Here is a 22,454-nt window from a genome sequence, read left to right as displayed (position 1 = left end):
AGTCATACAATGGTTGAAGGAGTCATACAATGGTTGAAGGAACACGACAGATATTGTTAAAATGTAGAGTCTCTCCTTTTGAAACTAATTGCTGTAAGCTGTAACTTTTTGTGTTCAGTCTGCCCGTTAGGAGGCTGGTGATCATTTTGGCAACTCGTCGTCAATGATCTATACATATATAATATATACATTACACCCTCTATCTGAAGAATCAGAATGTTTAAAGATGATATATATTTCCTAATCTCGTTAACCTCCATTAACTAGATATGTTGTTTGTGATCTAACTATATCGACATGGCAGTAGCTTCATCGTCACCCAGGACCTCGAAATACGGGTAGTTCGACATAGGTTGGGTGGTCCACAAGACGTCGATTTGCTGTATGTGGCGATCCATCAAGAATGTCACATTACGTTGCGACCAGAGAGCCGTTGTAAGAATAACATCAATCGATTCACGTTCACTCTGACGAGGTGACTTGATGACTAAGTTTGGTTTAAGGCGGGTTTGAACAGTATTTCAGTGACATCTCTGTTAGCCGAATGTGGGAGGAAAAGTCTTAAAAACCAAGGTCTAAGATTGGTGCTTGTCATTGCAAGGATAGAAACATTATGTGGAGTCAGAACCCACGCCGATATTTGATAACTACGTTATTTAAAACCCCCTACTAATACCGATATTCATTTTCTAGCCTATTGTAACATCACATGTAACATCACAATGAAATTTTGTCCGACATGTGTCTCATATCATAATTCGTTTTTAAAAACCCCCTATTAACTTGAAACTATGAAAAACAGCGAGTAATTGTGTGTAGATAGAGAATATCCTAATGATGTGCCTTAGTTTCTTTTATGTATGTAATTAAATATATCATTGCAATGAAAATTATACTGTTTGATGCTACAATCACACCCTGATTGTCTGTTACATGTTATTTTGATAATGTACCATGCATTTCTATATAGTTCATATTATCCAATACACCTTGACATACACTTGCTGGCAGCTACGGAAGTGTGTTCCCCTTGTGTTATTGATGTCAAGGTAACGGTTTGTATGTAATATACATATACACTGTTAAATGCCCTCGTCGAAAAGTACCTTTCCCCTTCAAGATGACTTCTGTCTTCGCACTAGTGACGCACGAGTGCGCTACCTTACAACGTGGGTCACCATGAAATAACACATCATTATTGCCAAAGTCGTTAGACTCAAAGTTGTCCTACTGCCCACGTTGTCGGTGTTGCAGGCGTTTTCTCTACAGCAGGATATGCATCTGATTTTTGTGACGCCGTACCCGGAGGCTCTGCAGCCGTATTTGCACTCAGCGGTGCAGTCTCTGTTGATGCTGATGGTCATCCCTTTGACCGTCACACGCTCCACCTGGAACACACAGGGTAGAGAGTGAGTGAGTGAGTGAGTGAGTGAGTGAGCTCTACCGTTTCCATCTATGTTTGTTTTACCTGCATTATCTGATTCTCTTCAGCATCTGCAAAGAGGGTGTCCTCGTTTCAGATAGCAAACAACACACCTGGACAGGTGAGTGTTTGCTTGCACCTCACTTATTGACACTGATACACCTGTGTAGATGGTTGTAAAGTGTAAGATTATGGCAGGAAATAAAGGAAGATCCTACTTCCTATAATGAGCACCTTTGGGTCTCCTAGGAGTTTTTGGAGGCTGAAAGGTAACAGATGCCTATGGTTTTACATAAATAACTTTATCAATGAGTGAGTGAGTGGGTGATCCCCGGTTTAATCTGTTCTTGAAAACTACCCCTACGGGGTTCGACTCAGTATGAAACCCCAGTACAGAACAATACTCAGTCTTCACTATCTTCAGGGACATTTGGCGTAAAGGGTAAACCAGCTGAGAAGATCATATGAATGAACCAATACAAATGTACATGTACAAATATGACTTGAGTGAGTATGGTTCTGCGCTGCTTTCAGCAATATTCCAGCAATATTCCAGCAATATCACGACGAATGAGACAAAAAATGGGCTTCACGCATTGTACCCCTAAGAGAAATTGAACCCATGTCTTTGGCGCGACGAACGCTTTAACCACTAGGCTACCCCTCGCCCCTAATGCCTTGAAGCTTGTTGCGGAAACAGAAGAGTGGAGACCAATGATAAAACGGATGAGTAAATTCAGGTCTGTTACAGCTGTCAAGATAACCATTCAAGGTCTGTTTATCTCACAGCAGGGCCTGTGTTATCATTCTAGAATCGGGGCGGTGGGGTAGCCTAATGGTTAAAGCGTTGGCTCGTCACGCCGAAGACCCGGGTTCGAATCCCCACATGGGCACAATATGTGAAGTCCATTTCAGGTGTCCCTCGCCGTGAGGTTGCTGGAATATTGCTAAAAGCGGCGTAAAACCAAACTCAGTCAGTCAGTCATTCTAGAATAAAAATAATTTTAACACATTAGTCCTCTTGCAGGTCTGAAATGGAAGTCCACTGTAACGTTGTAAGGACACGTGTTGCTTTAGACATTCCAGATTTACATACAGCTCAATGACTTCCTTCAATATAGGAGGACACTCTAAGATGACAGTTTATAGATACTAACTTTATAAACGCCATGATGCAAAGAATCATAACATGATCCGAACAGGAAGATTAGAGAATCCTGGAGGGACCAGAGGACCCGTTAATGAATAGCAAATTAGATGCTTATAATACATTATATATCAGAAAGACTCATTAAACCTTTTGAACGATCCCTTTAGGAATTGACCGGGACAAATAGAAACCATATCGTTTACACAGCTACGAGTCAACTAAAATACAGTAATTCTCCTCACTTCAGACTCAAGACAGGATTTAGTGACACAAGTATGAATACCCTTGAGTGACGTTATTTATTATGTTAATTGAGATCTTGGGGGGAAATATAAACGGTTCAGCAACGTCGTCCCTCTGGTGGCTACATTGTACGAATGACATGACATATCTCACGTTTGAGAACTGTTCTACTATTATCTTATCTGTGACAGAAAGTCCAATATTGTAAGAAAATATTTTCCATTAGATTGCAGCTTTGAATGTTCACGTGACCTTCACCTTCACCGACGGTGGATTTTCCCAATAGGGCAGTAAGCTGTATTAAAGCCATATTTAGTGATTGGCATAAAGTCAAACCAAGACTGAAAGCATGAACAACGATCCAAGACCTAGAGCAAGAACAAACAGGCCGTTGACGCTAAATACCTCATAGCCAGTTTAGACTCATCTTTATAACTAGACTCATGGGGGCTCTACTGATTATGAAACGCCAGGGCAAAATAATACCCAGTCTTCAGAAGCAGTTTCCATTTGGCGTAAAGGGTAAAACAGATGGGAACATCATCTTTCTGGACCACTGGAAATCAGTGATGACATCAAAAATCCTCCTGTATCAAACGCAACTTGATAAATAGATTGCTATATATTCACTTCCTCTGATTCGATGGCAACACCCAAAGCATGACATCCTGGAAGAAAATATTAATCACAAAATGTTACACCGACAATATGATTAGTACAAGTATTATGTCCACGAATATGGGCATTGAGGAAACAGTTTGCAGTATCTAAAAGTAACTGATCTAATTCGTGATAAAATCCCGGTTTGTGATTAATAAGATAGGTATTTAGTTATATATTTTAATGTTTCCTGTCACTTAAAAAGTCACAAATTCGTCAACATTTGCCAAATGTCTAGGGCCTCATCAGTTGGTCTCAAGAGTGAGTGAGTGAGTTTAGTTTTACGCCACACTCAGCAATAATCCAGCTATATGGCGGCGGTCTTTAAATAATCGAGTCTGGACCAGACAATCCAGTGATCAACAGCATGAGCATCGATCTGCGCAATTGGGAACCGATGACATGTGTCAACCAAGTTAGCGAGCCTGACCACCCGATCCCTTTAGTCGCCTTTTACGACAAGCATAGTCGCCTTTTATGACAAGAATGGGTTGCTGAAGACCTATTCTACCCCGGATCTTCACGGGTCTGGTCTCAAGAACGTTGGTATGATCGGATTATGTATCGATTGCAGAAGTAGTGTAGCCAATTCTGGGTATTCACAAAGTTTAAAATTTAAAATTTTTGTGAAATTTCATGTGAAACTTCTCGTGATTTCCGCGAAGCGTGCTCATTACGTTTTCTTATTACATATGTATTAGGACATTAATGTTGCAATATAAATTAATCCGTAGCAAACCCTGCTTATCGAACGAGACGACGATGGATAGGGTGACGTGGATGATATAATGCCACGTGATCCAGCAGCGTTGATCGGTGCTCTAATAATCATCCATCACTGGTTGGTCAAGTACAGATTTTGATCACTGAGATACATTCTACCCCTTACACCCGCATTTTTTATAGTTTATAGTAAAAAACAAACATGAAATGACAGATCAATAATCTTTTTCAGAGAGCGTTGATGTACTTGTTGAAAGTCATTAACCATCACGAATCGAAAGAGTACGAGCTATTAGCCAGACACCCATAGCACAATGTATGCCATCTGTCCTATAACCGGTTCTAGCCTTGGTTATTTCTAGATAAGTCCCCAAAGCACTTAATGTCCTGACATGTCTACCTGGAACAGAAAGGCAATTAGGCTTGCTTACTGTATCAATATAGCCTTTTCATGTGTTAAACATAACAAAGTGTTTTTGAACCCTAGAGCACGAGGACAGTTCTTTGCTAATTGAGTTAAGTTTTCTTAATGTTCTGCAAATATTAGTTACTTTCGATTGATGTTACCTTTCCCCGGCGCAGCAAGGCAGTTCCGCGATGTCGTTTGTGCAAAAGGATCAATTTTGAACTAGAATAAAGTCACCTTAAATGCAAATAAATCTTTCTGAACCAAGAATTAATGTATATATCGATTTTTCATAGATTAACTACAGAGCAAAATAAAGTACCCATTTAAAACTTGGATTTGAAAAATTTAAAAACGTTATTGAAACGTTTTTAGGCTGGGTCCCGATCCCGACCGTAGTGTTACGAGCTATCGTTACTTTATTGTATGAAAAGAGCCATATCAAAAGAGATACATCTTGACATTGGCATATTATCATAACTAATCAACGTTAACAAAAATGCATTGTAGATAACTGCAACCAGTAACTGCATAGTGTAGTATTACACCGCTTTTAGCAATATTCCAGCAATATCACGGCGGGGGACACCAGAAATGACCTTCACTCATTGTGCCCATGTGGGAAATCGGACCCGGGTCTTCAGCGTGACGAGCGAACGCCTTAACCATTAGGCTACCCCACCGCCCCTCATAACTTACGAATGACGTAGTGCTACGAACGCTGCGAGGATAGGGGACCTGAAATGCTACAAAGTATTAATAACGAACACAAACTGTATCTATTAAATCTCCATCGAATACCATTTATTTTTTGTTTCATCAAACATTTGTATATAAGTTATTCAGATCGTCAGGTTATATGACCTATATTGGTTAACGGTTTCAATAATACCAAATATTTGTCAAAATACCTCTCATGAGTTTGAGTGAATTGATTAACGAAGACGGGATCGGTTTCAATGTGTCGATCTTTGATCAAGGTGAATTACTGGACTTAATTTAGATAAATATTTCAATAAATTATTCACGGTGATGTGGGTCTATTCGACCGCAACTTGAATAATTCCTATTTGTGATAGGTAGGTAATGCAAACAGTGAATGCACTTAGGACACCATGAGGACCCTTCACACCGGCTGACCCTAGGCTGGTTGACAATTACACGGTTGGGATCCATTTCCTATACAAATCCCTAATCAATGAAACTGGTATCGATTTTCTACCCCACGTTTCAATTAACTGCATTGGATGGAGAAGGCAAATAACAGTAATTGTACACTGGACTAGTTGGCGATGTGTGTTTTTTTATTTACAAAAGAATGCCCCCAAATATAATCTATATTCATATTTGGATCAAATTTGAAATACTTTATTACCTAAATATACTCATTGTGTTTATTCATTGGAAATTAATAGCTTGTAAAAATGATTGTCATTCAGGAGTGTGTTGACAGTAATCAAACCAATATTTGTCATACCATGTGATCAATTATCGATTTTATAAAATCATATCGGGGTAGGAAGATACAGGAATATTATTTAAGGTATCTTGTATCGTGTCTGTATAGTGCTCAACTGGCACAGGGATTATTCCTGGACAGTGGATGAGGTCGATAAACATGCTATGAAAATGACCTATAGCCATTTCTTCATGGGTCTGTTGCACGAGTGTTCCTCTATCGCCCGTGAATATATTTGTGGTCTCTATCTTTAAGCCAGGATTCAAGTTCCAGCCTGGTTCCAACCAGGGTGAGGTGCTCAGACGAATGGGTGTGCGGATTACGCTGACATTTCTCGTTCCATAATGAAACCAAGCCTTGTGGTCATGCATCTATCATAGGGAGCTTACAAGGCTATCCTAGCATACACTTAAAATATAAACCTAAGATCGCGTTGTGCAAATGGGCCTAGACCCCCAACACATATACTGAGCAGCAAAAGAAACGTCAGTTTGGAATTTTCCTTAATGTTTTGACTGTATATTTTTGACATCTCCAACTTTACCTGAGCAAAGACATCCCTTTCCAAACTCAGAATGGAACCCAGGAAATGGTCTCAAGAACGCAACCTGACCTCGGAGATGGTACGGTGTTCTCCATGTTTTTCATGCAACTCATGCTGCACGTGCTGTTCACAAGGACCAGCCCTATAAAATGCACCCCAAAACCTGGTCGAAACATTCACATTACAACGTCAGCAGGATGCCGCGACTACTCGCGACAGCTCAGAGGAACCAGGCGCTAGGGAGACTTGAAGCTGGCCACACTGCACAAGCCGTTGCCAATCACTTCCAGGTCAACGTTTGGACCATCTACAGGCTGCAGCAACGTTTCCGGGCCACCAACACCACAAATGATCGCCCCCGTACTGGCAGACCAAGGGTGACCACAAGACGACAAGACCGCCATGTTGTGCGACAGCATGTACAGAATCCCTTTATGCAGGCATCCGAAACAGCACGCCAGACAGTGGGAACACACGGAAGACCAATCAGTACTGATACAGTACGCCGACGTCTTAACAGCGGGAACCTCCATTGCCGTAGACCTTACCGTGGACCTATCCTCACCACTCGTCATCGGCGTGAACGTCTACAGTTTGCCCTACAACACCAAAACTGGTGATACAGGCAATGGAGAACTGTTCTGTTCACAGATGAGAGTCGGTACTGCGTATTACTGCAGATGGCAGAACAAGAATATGGCGACGACGTGGCCAGCGTTACAATATGTTATGGAAAGAGACTCATGGGGACTGAACCAGAAAGTGGGTACTGTGGTGTTCTAGAACCTTGGTCCAGCGAGCGGAGGCGGTATCACAGCGGTGCACTACATCGACCAAGCTCTCAGATCCCACGTCATACCACATTTCGCACGTCACCGGAACAACATTTTCCAGCATGATAACGCCCGGGCCCACACTGCCAGAGCTACACGGGACTTCCTACAGCAGAACGGTGTCAACATTATACAGCGGCCAGACCTTAATCCTGATTTAAACCCAATTGAACATCTTTGTTTATGAAATTCAGAGGAGACTGAATAATGTCATACCAGGGCCACACACAACCGATTTATTCTCAGAGTGTGGTTCCAGGTGCCAATGGCCTTCATCAATCGATTGGTGCACTCCATGCATAGGCATTGTGCTGCAGTTATTGCCGCTCGTGGTGGTCACACTAGATACTGAAGTTATTCATTGATGTGTCAAAATATTGTGCACAAAAAATGTTTTTGATCCGCTTATTATGTCCATTTCTGGAATGGTTTGATTACAGTGCCTATAAAATTTTGAATTCATACTGACGTTTTTTTTGCTGCTGAGTATATATCTACTACACTAGGAAATCAGGATTTTAAGTAAATGACCTCATCGTTAGTCAAATTATAGAACATAGTTGCGTACTCTTTCAAAGGGACATCACTCCCAAGAAGAAAATTAAAGATAAACATTTTGGCTGATGGGCCTAAAATCGGGAAAATATCGCGATTTTAGGTCCATGGGCTTAATTTCGAATCGGTTTAAAAACTAAAAATTCACCGTAGCCTTCATAAGTGTAAATAGTTGGCCGTAGACTGAATGAAAATGAAGAGGGTCTCTGATAGAGATAATTAACAACAGTATTGCCTGTAAAATGTCGTTAAATCAGAAACAAGGTGTTAGATTATAATGTAGATCATCATCTCTGCACATTACTTAACTACCAAGCAACGGTAGGTTTCGCATATAACCGTACAAGGAATTGGGTTTATTTGACATACACAAGTCACACGCGATCTCATTTCATGACATGACTGAAATCAGATTCGAGTCACCCTTACACCCCAAACCGACCGCTTATGTTTATGGGTGAAGGAGTAAAGTCTATTGACAGTGAAAATGACCAGGTATTCTGACATTATATCAAGATAAAGAACTCAACATCTCCGATCTCGAAACCATATTAGCTTCATATGAACAATCGATTATTTTATTGTGAGGGCAAGCTATTGTTTCATTTTGACGTCATTACACTGTAAAGGTTTGCTGAGAGCTATATTGGTTTTCAGCGATATAACACAAACAAATAGAAAATCATTTGCAGAGGCTAGCAGGCCAAATAGGTGAAATGTACCTTGCAAGAATCAATGTTTATCCAGCAAAACACCAGTTTAGTATGTCATTTATATCAGATGTCAATACCGGTTTTTAGCTGTCTATGGTTTAGCATTCTTTGTCAGTCAGTATTTGATATCGATCAAGATAACGATGTTTTAAATGACATGGTTAGTTCACCATCAGAATGTTACATGGATGTGGATAAATTTATTCTAGAATCACCAATATCAGAAAATGAAATATCCAATGCTATATCACATTTAAAAAACGGGAAAACGGCGGGTCCTGATCATATCATCATAGAAATGATAAAATGTTCGGAATTCGTAATCATGCCATTTCTTATAAAATGTTTCAATAGACTATTTGATAATGGTATGTTTCCAACTAGCTGGTCTTCTTCAATTATTGTTCCTCTTCATAAGAAGGGGAAATTTGATGATCCTGACAACTATAGAGGCATCTCACTTATGAGTATTCTGGGCAAAATATTCACAACTGTATTAAATAATAGAATAACAAATTGGGCAAATATGCGGGACTTAATCCCAGAAACTCAGGCCGGTTTTCGAAAAAACTATTCTACTTCAGATCACATCTTTACATTAAATGCAATAATTCAAAAACGTCTTTCACGCCGAAAACACAAATTGTATGTAGCGTTCGTCGATTTTAAAAAAGCTTTTGATTCTGTTGATCGTTCTAAATTATGGTATTGTCTGCTAAAGACCGGATTACGAGGGAAAATGTATTCTGTTTTAAGGTCTATGTATTCTAATATAAAATCATGTGTGCGATGTGGTGATGATTTTACAGATTATTTTGATTGTCCAGTCGGACTAAGACAAGGATGTATTTTAAGCCCAATGTTATTTTCATTTTTCATTAATGAATTGTATTACGATATTGCTAAAAATGGAAAACATGGTATTCAGATGTTCCCAGATATGATTGAAATACTAATGTTACTTTTTGCTGATGATGTCATTTTAGTTTCAGACACTATTGTAGGACTACAAAATCAACTTAATATCTTGGGACGTTACACAAAAGAATGGAAGTTATCGGTTAATTACGACAAAACAAATATTGTCATTTTCAGAAGGGGCGGTCCGTTATCCGTAAATGAAACGTGGGTATTAAATGGGATACACCTTAAGATTAATAGTCATTATAAATATCTTGGTCTTCTGTTTACCCATACAATGAACTTTTCTAAAAGCATAGAAGATTTAGTATCAAGAGCAAAGAAAGCCCTATTCAACGTTATGTCTGTTTCATATAAAATTGGAATTACCTCACCTAATATATTTTTTAAACTCTTTGATTCGCAGATACAACCAATAATGTTATATGGATCTGATATTTGGGGTTATCAAAGATACGATTGTTTAGAAAAACTTCACCTTTAGCATGCAAAAGATATTTATCCGTTGGATTATCTACACCAAACTGTATGATTTACGGCGAATGTGGAAGACACCCAATATATATCAATTCTCAGATTAGATGCTTGAAATATTGGATAAAACTTATTGGTATGCATGAAAATAGAATTCCAAAGCTGGCTTATAATATGCTTTTACATTTAGACAATATCGGTAAAATTACATGGGCATCCCACGTAAGAAACATTTTGTTCTCTCATGGTTTTGGTTTTATTTGGATGAACCAAACTATTGGGAATGTCAGTCTCTTTTTATATAATTTTAAACACCAAGCCATTGATATGTTCTATCAGAATTGGCATTCTACCCTTCACGACAGCTCAAGGTATGACTGCTACAGGACATTTAAAAGTTTACTCCAGTCTGACAAAATATTTGTCTGTTTTATATTCTAAAGATTTAAGAAATATTTTTATCAAATTTAGACTTGGTTTGTTAAATTTAATGATAAATGAAGGCAGGAAAATGTCCATAGATAAGAACAGGAGACTTTGTCCGCTATGTAAATCCGCAGTTGAGAATGAAATCCACTTTATGCTAGTCTGTCCATCCTACTCCATTCTCAGAAGCAAATATATTCCACACCCGTTTTTGTCAAAATCTCCTGCTCTAGCTTTCTCATCCTTGATGTCTTCTCAAAATGATAATGTAATTCTTAATCTGTCATTATTTATCAAACATAGTATGAGACTAAGAAATGTACTGTTAAATAGTTTAAAACGCAAGAACGAAATTTCACAATAGATTGTCATCTTGTTCTCTCCACTATTATATATGGTATTCTGTATATTATTTGCAAATGTATATTTGTATGTGGGCCGGAGGCCTTAAATACAATAAACTCTTTGACTTGACTTGACATTCTTTGGGACAACTGATTGTTTTCGATAAAATCCCCCGACGCCCCAAGCCACCCAAATAATATCATGAAAGTTGTCCCTAATACATTTGTGTTCAGGCAACATCATGGCATTATTAATTTTTTTTTTTTTTTGTTTCGCTTTTTTTCAGGTATACATACAAGTTGACGTATATTATGTAAAAGTATTAGTTATTATTAAAATTTGCTTCCAAAACGGAAATCTGCCATCAATGTCATTGGAAAACATTTAATGGCAATATACTCGTATTCATTTAAAAAAGTGATGTTGATTTTTAGTCTATCCACAAAATGTATGACTAGAAACATAATAGAAAGTCCTGTGGTTAAAGCCATTTATTCGTCACGCCAAAGACCCGGGTTCAATTCCCCACATAGGTACAAAGTGTGAAGCCCTTTCCTGGTGTCCCCGCCGTGATGTTGCTGTAAAATTGCTAAAAGCGGCGTAAACACATACTCACTTACTCACAAGTAACATGGTCATGATCTGGGCAAATCGTGGATTCGAACTCACGACCATAGGTTTCATGCACGTAAGCTCAAGGTCATAAGGGAAAGAACTCTTTCAGTGTCTCGATATTTTGGCGTCCCCCCAAGTGACGGATGGGACACGGTATAGATGTCGGAATGCCCATAACACAACATTGTTTTGTCTTAAGTTATTAGGGGCGGTAGGGAGCCTAGTTGTTTCATCATCAGCTCGTCACGCCGAAGGCCCGCGTTCGACTCCCCACATGGGTACAATGTGTAAAGCCCAATTCTGGTGGAATATTGCTAGAAGCGATGTAAAACCCAACTCACTCACTCACTCTTAAGCTATTGCAGCCCGAGTAACATTACATATTCAGAGAGTGACATATCCTTAAGCAAATATTAGTTTTAAACGCATGAAACAGTAACTATACATTATGAAGTACAACAGGTCAAGCGAGGGAGTTAATATTTGAACACTCTACGTCAATACACGTGAAAATAGACCCAGCCATGAATCTATCTACTTAATCATCATTAAAGCCGATCAACTTCATATCGATTAATTGCCACCATTCGAAAAGCAATTATACCAATGAGAAATGAGCCCGCCACACGGAGACGTTAGCCCACCATGGTTACCTGCTTAGGGTAATTCAAATCAAGCGCAGATTACCACACATGGTTTAACGTCATTGCTTTATTGCTATGACATCATGTGATTAAATCAATGATATTCACAACAGGACCCCCCTTCTCCCCCACCCCCACCCATTCCCACCCCCAAGATGATGAGGTGCAAACATATGGTCACGCACTTAGTGTCAATAAACGTTTCCCCTTCCCGCCCCACAGCTGAGGCCTAGCATCCAGGATAAGTGGAGAATCGTGTCCAGCTTGTTGTGAGATACCAAATTGGGGACGCTTTTGTTTTCGTAACGTTTTCAATTACACAAACGCTGAAAATTCTCTTAAACCAACCTGTTCATTTTCTGTACATGAGTGTGCTGTAATGGAATTAGATTGGTTTAAGTACACACAACTGCAAAGCAAATATTGCAGCTTGGATTTATTGGGTGTCTGTAAGTGAATTAAGAAATTGTAGTTCAATCGGATCCTTCTATATTGTTATCAAGAATAACGGGTATTGTGGAGCTGTGAGTACACAGTCTCACCTCCGCAGCCTGGCTTCTTTGATGCTTAACGAGACACAAATAAATATAGCTGTAGTTTGTCAAGCCTGAACCAAACAAACCAGTGATTAATATTGTGAACAAAGATTTCCACAGTTGGAGTAAAATGATACGTTATCCGCTACATAATCAAAGCTTGCTTCCTGATTCATTATGTCTCGCCATACAACAAATATACGTTGGTGTGAGTGAGTATGGTTTTATGCCGCCTTTTGCAATATTTCAGCAATATGACCACGGGAGACACCGACAATTGGCTTCACACATTGTATCCATCGAAGCCGGGTCTTTGGCATTACGAACGGACGCTTTAAGCGCTAGACTACCCCACCATCGTTTAACTTGGTTTATGCATCATTGTCAAACAAATTGTAGCCTGAATAAATTGTAAACTATCATTTCGAAAACCCATTTAAATCTGATTGTGTTTGTTACTAAGACACTCTTCAGCATGCTACAATCAATTCTGACGTATCCAATTTCAGCCTTCATTTTTTCATAGATTTATTTGCTTAGAAATCAAACGTCTACCTGTCGTCAAATTTACCGCTTTGTTTACACACGTTGTTTTAAGTGTTTAAAGTAGTTATTTGTGAAACAATATCACTGGCAGTAGTTTATGTTCATGAAATCAGATAGGCTTTAGTTTCCAAAAAAATCGTCTCCACCTGTCAACGCAACGTTGTATATGCTCATTGAACACGTTTTACCGTGAATATAGCAGAACAATCAATCACAACGTATTGAATGACAAAACATTTATTCGACCGTATTTCAGAGTTTTTGTAACGAAACATATGCAATGCATATTCATGTCGTTTGTAAATATTGACCAGGGCCCCGTTCCTCAAAGCGATCGTAGCGCTACGACTGTCGTAAATCTATGTTAAAGTATGGGAGTTACGATCACCTTAGCGCTACGATCGCTTTGAGGAACGGGACCCAGGTTTTAAATAGGATCAAATTTACAGTGTTTTCTCTGTGCTAGGGTAGTGGCACATATACCACGAGTCTGTCTCACAGTCCCTGAACCACATTATTTCCCTTACTGCCAAGACCCCTCGGCAGTGCTAAAGCCCTAACTAAAGCAAGTCTAGATGTCCTCAGGTTCTGAATCTCTGGTCTCCCTAATTAAATGGGCTTGTTTTCAAAATGATATAAAAAGGGCTTGTTTGTTACTATAAAAATGATATTGCTTTCAATATCAAGAGCAGCAGAGACAGAGACTATTTACCATTAGTTTTCAAGGCTGCTTTAGAATTGAAGCTAACTACTAAACGCTTGATAGACGTATTAAAAAAATAAGTTATGCACTCTTTTCTTGATAGACGTGTTTAGAATGCAAACTATAAAAATATTTAAATTGATGCAAACTATGCTTTATCAGCCCTGTAGTCGTGTTTAGAATGCAAGCTATGCATTATTAGCTTGATAGACGTGTTTAGAATGCAAACAGTGCATTTTTAGCTTGATAGACGTGTTTAGAATGCAAACTATAAATATATATATATTAATGCAAACTATGCTTTATCAGCTCAGTAGGCGTGTTTAGAAAGCAAGCTATGCATGCTATGCATTATAAGCTTGATAGATGTGTTTAGAATGCAAACTATGAAAATATATAATTGATGCAAACTATGCTTTCTTAGCTTGGTGAACGTGTTTAGAATGCACATTATGCATTATTAGCTTGATAGACGTGTTTAGAATGCAAACCATAAGAATATAAAATTAATGCAAACTATGCTTTCTTAGCTTGGTGGACGTGTTTAGAATGCAAGTTATGCATTATTAACTTGACAGACGTGTTTAGAATGCAAACTATATATTATATATTACTTGTCTCTAGTGTGGCAGTGTGACCTACCTTACAGTACTAATCTGAAGCGTGACAATGTCACTTACCTTTAATTACTTATGTTTGACTTGATAGCGTGTCTTACCTCACAGTACTTGTCTGTAGCGGGATCTACGTGCTTACAGTGCTAATTTGTAGCGTGACAATGTGACTCATTTCACAGTACTTATCTGTAGCGGGCCGACTTGATTGCAATACTTGGCAGTAGCGAGACGGATTTCCTAATAGTAACTATCTGGAGTGGGACAGTGGGACTCACCTTACTTGTACTTGTCTGTAGAGTGACGACACACCTTACAGTACTTGTCTGTAGAGTGACACACCTTACAGTACTTCTTTGTAGAGCGACTCCCCTTACAGTACTTGTCTGTAGAGTGACGACTCAACTTATGGTACTTGTCTGTAGAGTGACACACCTTATAGTAATTCTGTGTAGAGTGACGACTCAACTTACAGTACTTGTCTGTAGAGTCTCACCTTACAGTAGTGTACACACCTTACAGTACTTGTCTGTAGAGTGACTCACCTTACAGTACTTGTCTGTAGAGTGACTCACCTTACAGTACTTGTCTGTAGAGTGACTCACTTTACAGTACTTCTCTGTAGAGTGACGACTCAACTTACAGTACTTGTCTGTTGAGTGACTCACCTTACAGTACTTGTCTGTAGAGTGACGACTCACCTCACACAGGACCCGTCTGTAAATTGACTCACCTCACAGTCATTGTCCGTAGAGGAGTGAGAGAGTGACTCACCATACAGTACTTGTCTGTAGAGTGACAAACCTTACAGTAATTTTCTGTAGAGTGACACACCTTACAGTAATTCTCTGTAGAGTGACGACACACCTTACAGTAATTCTCTGTAGAGTGACACACCTTCCAGTACTTCTCTGTAGAGTGACCCACCTTACAGTACTTGTCTGTAGAGTGACACACCTTACAGTACTTGTCTGTAGAATGACGACTCACCTCACACAGGACCTGTCTGTAAAGTGACTCACCATACAGTACTTGTCTGTAGAGTGACTCACATTACAGTACTTGTCTGTAGAGTGACTCACCTTACAGTACTTACCTGTAGTGAAGTCACCTTACAGTACTTGTCTGTAGAGTGACTTGTCTGTACAGTACTTGTCTGTAGAGTGACAGTATTTCTTTGTAGAGTGACTCCACCTTACAGTACTGTATGTCTGTAGAGTGACTCACCTTACAGTATTTGTCTATAAAGTGACGACTCACCTCATACAGGGCCGGTCTGTAAAGTGACTCACCTTACAGTACTTGTCTGTTGAGTGAGAGCGTGACTCACCTACAATACTTGCTGTGTAGTGACGACTCACCTTACAGTACTTGTCTGTAGAGTGACTACTCACCTCACACAGGACCTGTCTGTAAAGTGACTCACCTTACAGTACTTGTCTGTAGAGTGACAATGCCTGAGGGGTACTGCACTAAGGTTACTCTGGCAGGGCGTAAAGGGATCCCAGTAGTTATTAGCATCCTTTGTGTTCTCGGAACAGTCATAGCAGGTCAGACTGTTGATGGACTGATAGGTGGGAGGAACGGTCGCTCCGTCACCTGAAACAAGTTGCAATTGATATTGTAATGAGTAAGCGAGTGAGTTTAGTTGTACGCCACACTCAGCAATATTCCAGCTATATGGCGGCGGTCTGTAAATAATCGAGTCTGGACCAGACAATCCAGTGATCAACAGAATGAGCATCGATCTACGCAATGGGGATACGATGACATGTGTCAACCAAGTCAGCGAACCTTACCACCCAATCCCGTTCGTCGCCTCCTGTGACAAGCATGGGTTGCTGAAGACCAATTCTAACCCAGATCTTTACGCTTATATAGTGATTCACAAACACATGGTTTTGATACAGTCGGAATCGTATATACAATGGGTATTTTTATTATCGAAACTTCTTTTATTTGCTTCATATCTATGGTATTTTTTATATGTTGGGATATATATTGATATGTGAAACTAAATATTTACAATATCAATTGGACCCATGAAGACCCGGGTTAGAATTCATCTTCATCAACCCATGCTTGTCACCAAAGGCGACTAACGGGATCGGGATTGCGTTGAACAACAAACCAACCAACAATATGAATTTTTTTCAAATAGTTATGACACCAGGTGTTCGAGCCATTTCAATACAAGTTACCTACACTGGCGGTACTGATAGTGTATATATAGTGTGATATTTTGTTGAGTGTCAAATGCATCTGCACAACGGTTTTATTCAGCTGTGGAAGGAAAACTAGTGATGAGAATGATGGGAATAAAAGACACCGGGTGTTGGCGAAAAGGGTAATCCCGAACTATGCTTATGATACCACGTGTTTCTCAGTGCAAAATTTCCCGTTATAATGCAAACCTGGTTTATACAATAACACGTTTATCTCAATTGATTTCCAAAATTCCCCTGTTTCAATGTCTTTCTGGTTATACAATGCCACGTTTGTGTCAACAGATTCCCCCAGTACACTGTTTCGCGGTTGCAATGCCATGTTTTTCTAAGTGCAAAATGCCATCCTGGTTATATAATACCTTATCTATCTCAAAACGGAGTTCTGTAGACTGGTACAAGATTCCCTTTTTATAATGCACTCTGGCAATGCAATACCACGTTTTCTTTATTACAAGCTTCCCTGGTTATAATGCCACACCGGTTATACCATACCACGTTTATCTCACAACTGATTTTTGCAGTACAAAATTTCCTGGTTATAATGCCACACCGGTTATCCAATACCACGTTTATCTCACAACTGATTTTCACACCGGTTCCGCAAAATGTTCCGGTTATAATGCCACACCGGTTATCCAATACCACGTTTATCTCACAATGGATTTCTGTAGTACAAACTGTCCTGGTTATAATGCCACACCGGTTATCCAATACCACGTTTATCTCAAAACGGAGTTCTGCAGTACAAACTTCCCTGGTTATAATGCCACACCGGTTATCCAATGCCACGGTTATCTCAAAACGGAGTTCTGCAGTACAAGCTTCCCTGGTTATAATGCCACACCGGTTATCCAATACCACGTTTATCTCAAAACGGAGTTCTGCAGTACAAAATTCCCTGGTTATAATGCCACACCGGTTATACAAACACATTGAACATTTATGGACCGCTCGATAGAAATCTCATCTGCAAGGTTCTTTACCTGTATTGTGTAGTATTTCACACTTAATACGTAACTGAAACAACAATAATAGGTGATTTGCGATTGGATGTGAAATGGATATAACCACATTTGAATTATTGATTTTAATCATAGGGGAAATTGACTGCTTGTGTTTCTTTGTTATGTGGTATCTGCAGGATTGGATGACTAGGCGTTCAACTATTACTGTTGTAATTATGGTATTTGATTGATGGAGTTAAATAGGCATCCACAAAATCATTGCATATCGATTATGGGTCCGAATAATGCAAATATTGCAGTGTCTTTTTTGTAGGCCTCCATTGGAGGCAATGATGTTATCCGTGAAGATGTTTACACAACTTCATACGAATACACATACGCTAAAATTTCTCAAAAGGATAGATGAATATATTTTGCCAAGACGTTTATGTAAAAATGTCTTTTGATGTCATTACTCTTCACAATGACCTCATGTTAAGACACATTATGAATACATATCTTCCTGAACATAAGAGAAAGAACTAAATTTTCATCTTCTGCAACATCCACTCTCTTTGACTGCTATTTGCTATCTTCAGTGTTTCTGTTTGACTATTGCTATTTGCTATCTTCAAAAGTGTTTTTCGTGTACCTGTTCTGGTGGTTGGACGTTAAGCTCTATTTGATATTGCTAGCTGGACGTCAAGTTTGACATGAACAAAACTTGTTGTCGCTTTCTGGATGGACTTCCTTGTCGTGTACCTGTATGGCTGAAATGCTACTACTTTGTCGTTTGGTTGGACGTCAAGTTATTTATTGGTTACAGCGTATTGCGGTTACTTCTTGTCCTCAAGGCATGGCATTAACTACTTCTTGTCGTTTGTTACAATGGCTGTAATCTTGTCGCTTGACATCAGGTATATCTGAAATGTTACTAATTCTTGTCGTTTGACACCAATGTATATCTGAAATGTTACTACTCCTTGTCGTTTTGTTACTGCTTCTTGTCGTTTGACACCAGTGTATGGCTGTAATGTTACTGCTTCTTGTGTATAGTGTATGGCTGAAATGTTACTACTTCTTGTCGTTTGACACATATGGCTGTAATGTTATATCTGACCAGTGTATTGTAAATGTTAACTTCGTCATTTGTTACACGTATGGCAGCGTATGGCTGTAATGCGTTTGACACTGGCTGTAATGTTATTACTTCTTGTCGTTTGACACCAGTGTATGGCTGTAATGTTACTGCTTCAAGGTATGGTTGTCATGGTGCTACAGTTTTCTAGTTGGGTGTCAAGGCATCTCTGTGATGAACGTACATGTAAGTTAGTATTGTTCTTCTACTGAAATACTGACCTTTATGACAGGACGTTAGATATTGCCGGGGTTGTTTGCAATTTGGCTTTTTTGTGGTATCATTTGCATGGGTGAAGTATTTTATATTGGTTTGGCTTCAATGTACTAATATATTAATGGCCCGGTGTAAAGGTTTGCCTACACCATTGCAATCTTTGGATGTTCAGAAATGAAGGGATGGTTGTTTTCTTGCTTTTCATTCGTGTTCAGAAATTTTCGAATTTTGTATACATGGTATACATTGAACGTTAAATTGATTTTTAGGGGCGTATGAATTAGGCTAAATAGTCTATTTATCTGATCAAAATTTTATTTGGAATACTATTTGGCAGAAATCATTTGCAACACAATAACAGTATCCCTGCACATATAGTAATATACATATAGGTACACCTTTCGTGATCATATTTCATTATGTAACTTTGAAATGATTTTATTCTATTTTATTACATTACAGTATTACATATACACACGTACATTTTGTGCAAATGTGAGAAATTATTAAATGCCACAATACACTGAATGACGTAAGTTTCAAGACATGAACATTGAATAATGGTACGTTTAGAGGTTGTAGAGACATTTAAGATTTACGCTTAATGATAAATATGCATTATTTTCGACATGGTCACAATGTGACACAGTGAAAGACAGAGTTGTCGGTCCTGATATTCTTCTTCCTATTTCATAATTTGCTAACATGCTTACTGTTTTCACAAAGGCCATAACTGATAACCGATTTTTAGCGGTCGATTCATGTGCCTTTTAGAACTATTTTGCCCTTTGCACAAAATGGAACCCATTTCTGAGGATAGTCAGAACTGGCTATTCGTTTGTTTTATATTAACTACCTTGAAATTTAAGCATATACATATAATAGATGGAATTAACAATGGCACCATTAACATTCATGATATTACATTCGTCTGTAAAGAGACATCTGGTCGTTTCAAATATCTAATATGATTTCATCACACATCCTCAGTATATTCCTTGATTCAGAATGTAACCATTTAAGCATATGTTCGTGGGAATTTCGTGATCACTAAAATCTTTCTTCATCTACCGTTAACTGAAGCACAAATGTTTGATTTCATGCTGTCTTTTCTTATTTTCAATCTAAAGTATAAGCTCGACAGTCTATCTGCTTCTTCAAACATATAGACTAATATGTGTCTATCTACCTATTTAAGACGATCTCTCTACCTGTCTCTGTCAAAACGTCTGTCGTCTTGTCTATCTATCTACCAGTGTATGAAATAAGCCAAAAACCCAGCCAGACACCTGGGCTGGTAACTTCAAAAACTTACCAGCCCAGAAGCGATTTAACCGATCCTTCTTAAAGGAATATATTTTTTTCACCCGTCCATCGGGCCTTATTTCATACACTGTATCTTCCCGTCTCTGTCAAAACATCTGTCCAGTCTGTCGTCTTGTCTGTCTATCTACCCGTCTGCTAGTCTCTGCTTGTCTGTCTATCTACTCGTCTGTCAGTCTCTGCTTGTCTATCTACCCGTCTGTCAGTCTCTGCTTGTCTGTCTATCTACTCGTCTGTCAGTCTCTGCTTGTCTGTCTATCTACCCGTTTGCCAGTCTCTGTTTGTCTGTCTATCTACCCGTCTGTCAGTCTCTGCTTGTCTGTCTATCTACCCGTCTGTCAGTCTCTGCTTGTCTGTCTATCTACCCGTTTGTCAGCCTCTGTTTGTCTGTCTATCTACCCGTTTGTCAGTCTCTGCTTGCCTGTCTATCTTCTCGCCTGTCAGTCTCTGCTTGTCTGTCTATCTACTCGTTTGTCAGTCTCTGTTTGTCTGTCTATCTACCGTCTGTCAGTCTCTGCTTGTCTGTCTATCTACCCGTCTGTCAGTCTCTGCTTGTCTGTCTATCTACTCGTCTGCTAGTCTCTGCTTGTCTGTCTATCTACCCGTTTGTCAGTCTCTGTTTGTCTGTCTATCTACCCGTCTGTCAGTCTCTGTTTGTCTGTCTATCTACACACATATATGACATACCTGTAAGGAATCCTACAGCAATGATGACACCAGCGAACCAGGCCTTCAGTTGTGACAGGTGCAGTAATTCCATGTCGTTAGTCCTTTATAGACAAAGGTGAGGAAGCATCCGCGATAAAACCATTCCCAGAAGCATGTGTCAATCTGTCCCCATAGCACCTTCCACAGCCACGTGTAACGTGTTTAGTAAGATGAATGTAAGAAAGCTACACGGTTGACGTGTTCAATGTTTCTTCGTCATCTTCGTCAGACTGTGTTTAGGTGTGTTTACGTCGATGCCCCATTGCTGTGATTCCCGTGAGAGGTGACGTCACAATCACTGCCCCGGTTTTATACGTTCTCTGCGCGTCTACTATGCTCGGTGATTCTATGATTAATTCACGAGACAAAGTCCAGTACATGAGATGCCTTCAAGCGGAAAGCTCATCTGTGAACACAGACATCAAGTCCTGATCATTTGCGATGAGGTTTAGAATGGAACCCTCCTGTGGTTCATCATCCGGAAAATATCGGCATCTCCCATCCCATTTGGTTTGTCACGGGAGAATAGATGCCAACATTCTAATTAACACGGTCTCACTGAAAGGCACCAGCTCACTTCATCTTAGTATTGCCAACACATTTAACGGATACCAATATGTAGTTTTACAGCTTGGGAGTCGATTGCTCTCTACGTCATTGGGGAACAATCCATACCCGAGACTGAAAATAGTCACACGGAGAGACAACAATTTGAAGTCTCGATGTTCCAGAAACGTTTCAGATCGGTAGTCCTTCACTGATCTTATGCATGGGAATGTGTGACCATTGTGTTGCGTTTGGTTGTTTTATTCAGCTGATTAGAAATTGTTCTGGGGATATTTTCGCTGGTGATTGATAATGTGATTCTACCGCTGTGTATTCATTGCCCTGGCGACGGGTCTGTGGCAAGTCTTTCAATTACCGCCTTGCAATGAATCTCATTTGCATAATGGATCTTAACTGTTTGACGGAAGGACTTCCGGTTTATAGGGTACACAAAAAATCCAGTATGGCAATCGCTGTCTTGCTTGGCTCGGTACGAACCGTCATGGTGGGGGCTTTTGGGAACGTATACATGTCGATTCCTTGAGAAGGTTGAAGTGTTTGTCGTCAATTGATAGGACATAATCCGATATGTTTCTGACAAATGGTATTGACAATATCGACACGGAGCGGTGACGGGACATAAATTCTATATTTGTAAGGAATCGAGTGTCCCAGAAAATGCAATGTTTCCAGTAGTTTGGCTCAAGCATAATACAGCTTCGTCTTAAAAGTCTGTACAGCAGTAGACACGCAATATTTAACGAATTGACTTTTGTAAAAACAAATATATATTGATTGATTTCATGATGGTATTCCAT

At 39.4% G+C, this 22,454-nt stretch overlaps 1 protein-coding gene across 1 annotated transcript; it reads right to left on the bottom strand.

Moving 5' to 3' along the window:
* Window positions 1-664: 664 nt before the first annotated feature.
* On the bottom strand, window positions 665-21,862 carry LOC124289377. The gene is made up of 3 exons (XM_046725995.1): window positions 21,070-21,862; window positions 15,960-16,132; window positions 665-1,388 (listed from the first exon to the last, which is right to left on the bottom strand). The coding sequence occupies exons 1-3, from the start codon at window positions 21,140-21,142 to the stop codon at window positions 1,158-1,160; spliced, it is 477 nt and encodes a 158-aa protein (XP_046581951.1). The 5' UTR covers window positions 21,143-21,862; the 3' UTR covers window positions 665-1,157.
* Window positions 21,863-22,454: the final 592 nt, after the last annotated feature.

Source organism: Haliotis rubra, unplaced genomic scaffold, assembly GCF_003918875.1.
Source record: "Haliotis rubra isolate DU_JTF1 unplaced genomic scaffold, ASM391887v1 Scf44, whole genome shotgun sequence".
NCBI lineage: Eukaryota > Metazoa > Mollusca > Gastropoda > Lepetellida > Haliotidae > Haliotis > Haliotis rubra.
This window is presented reverse-complemented; position numbering and strand designations above follow the sequence as displayed.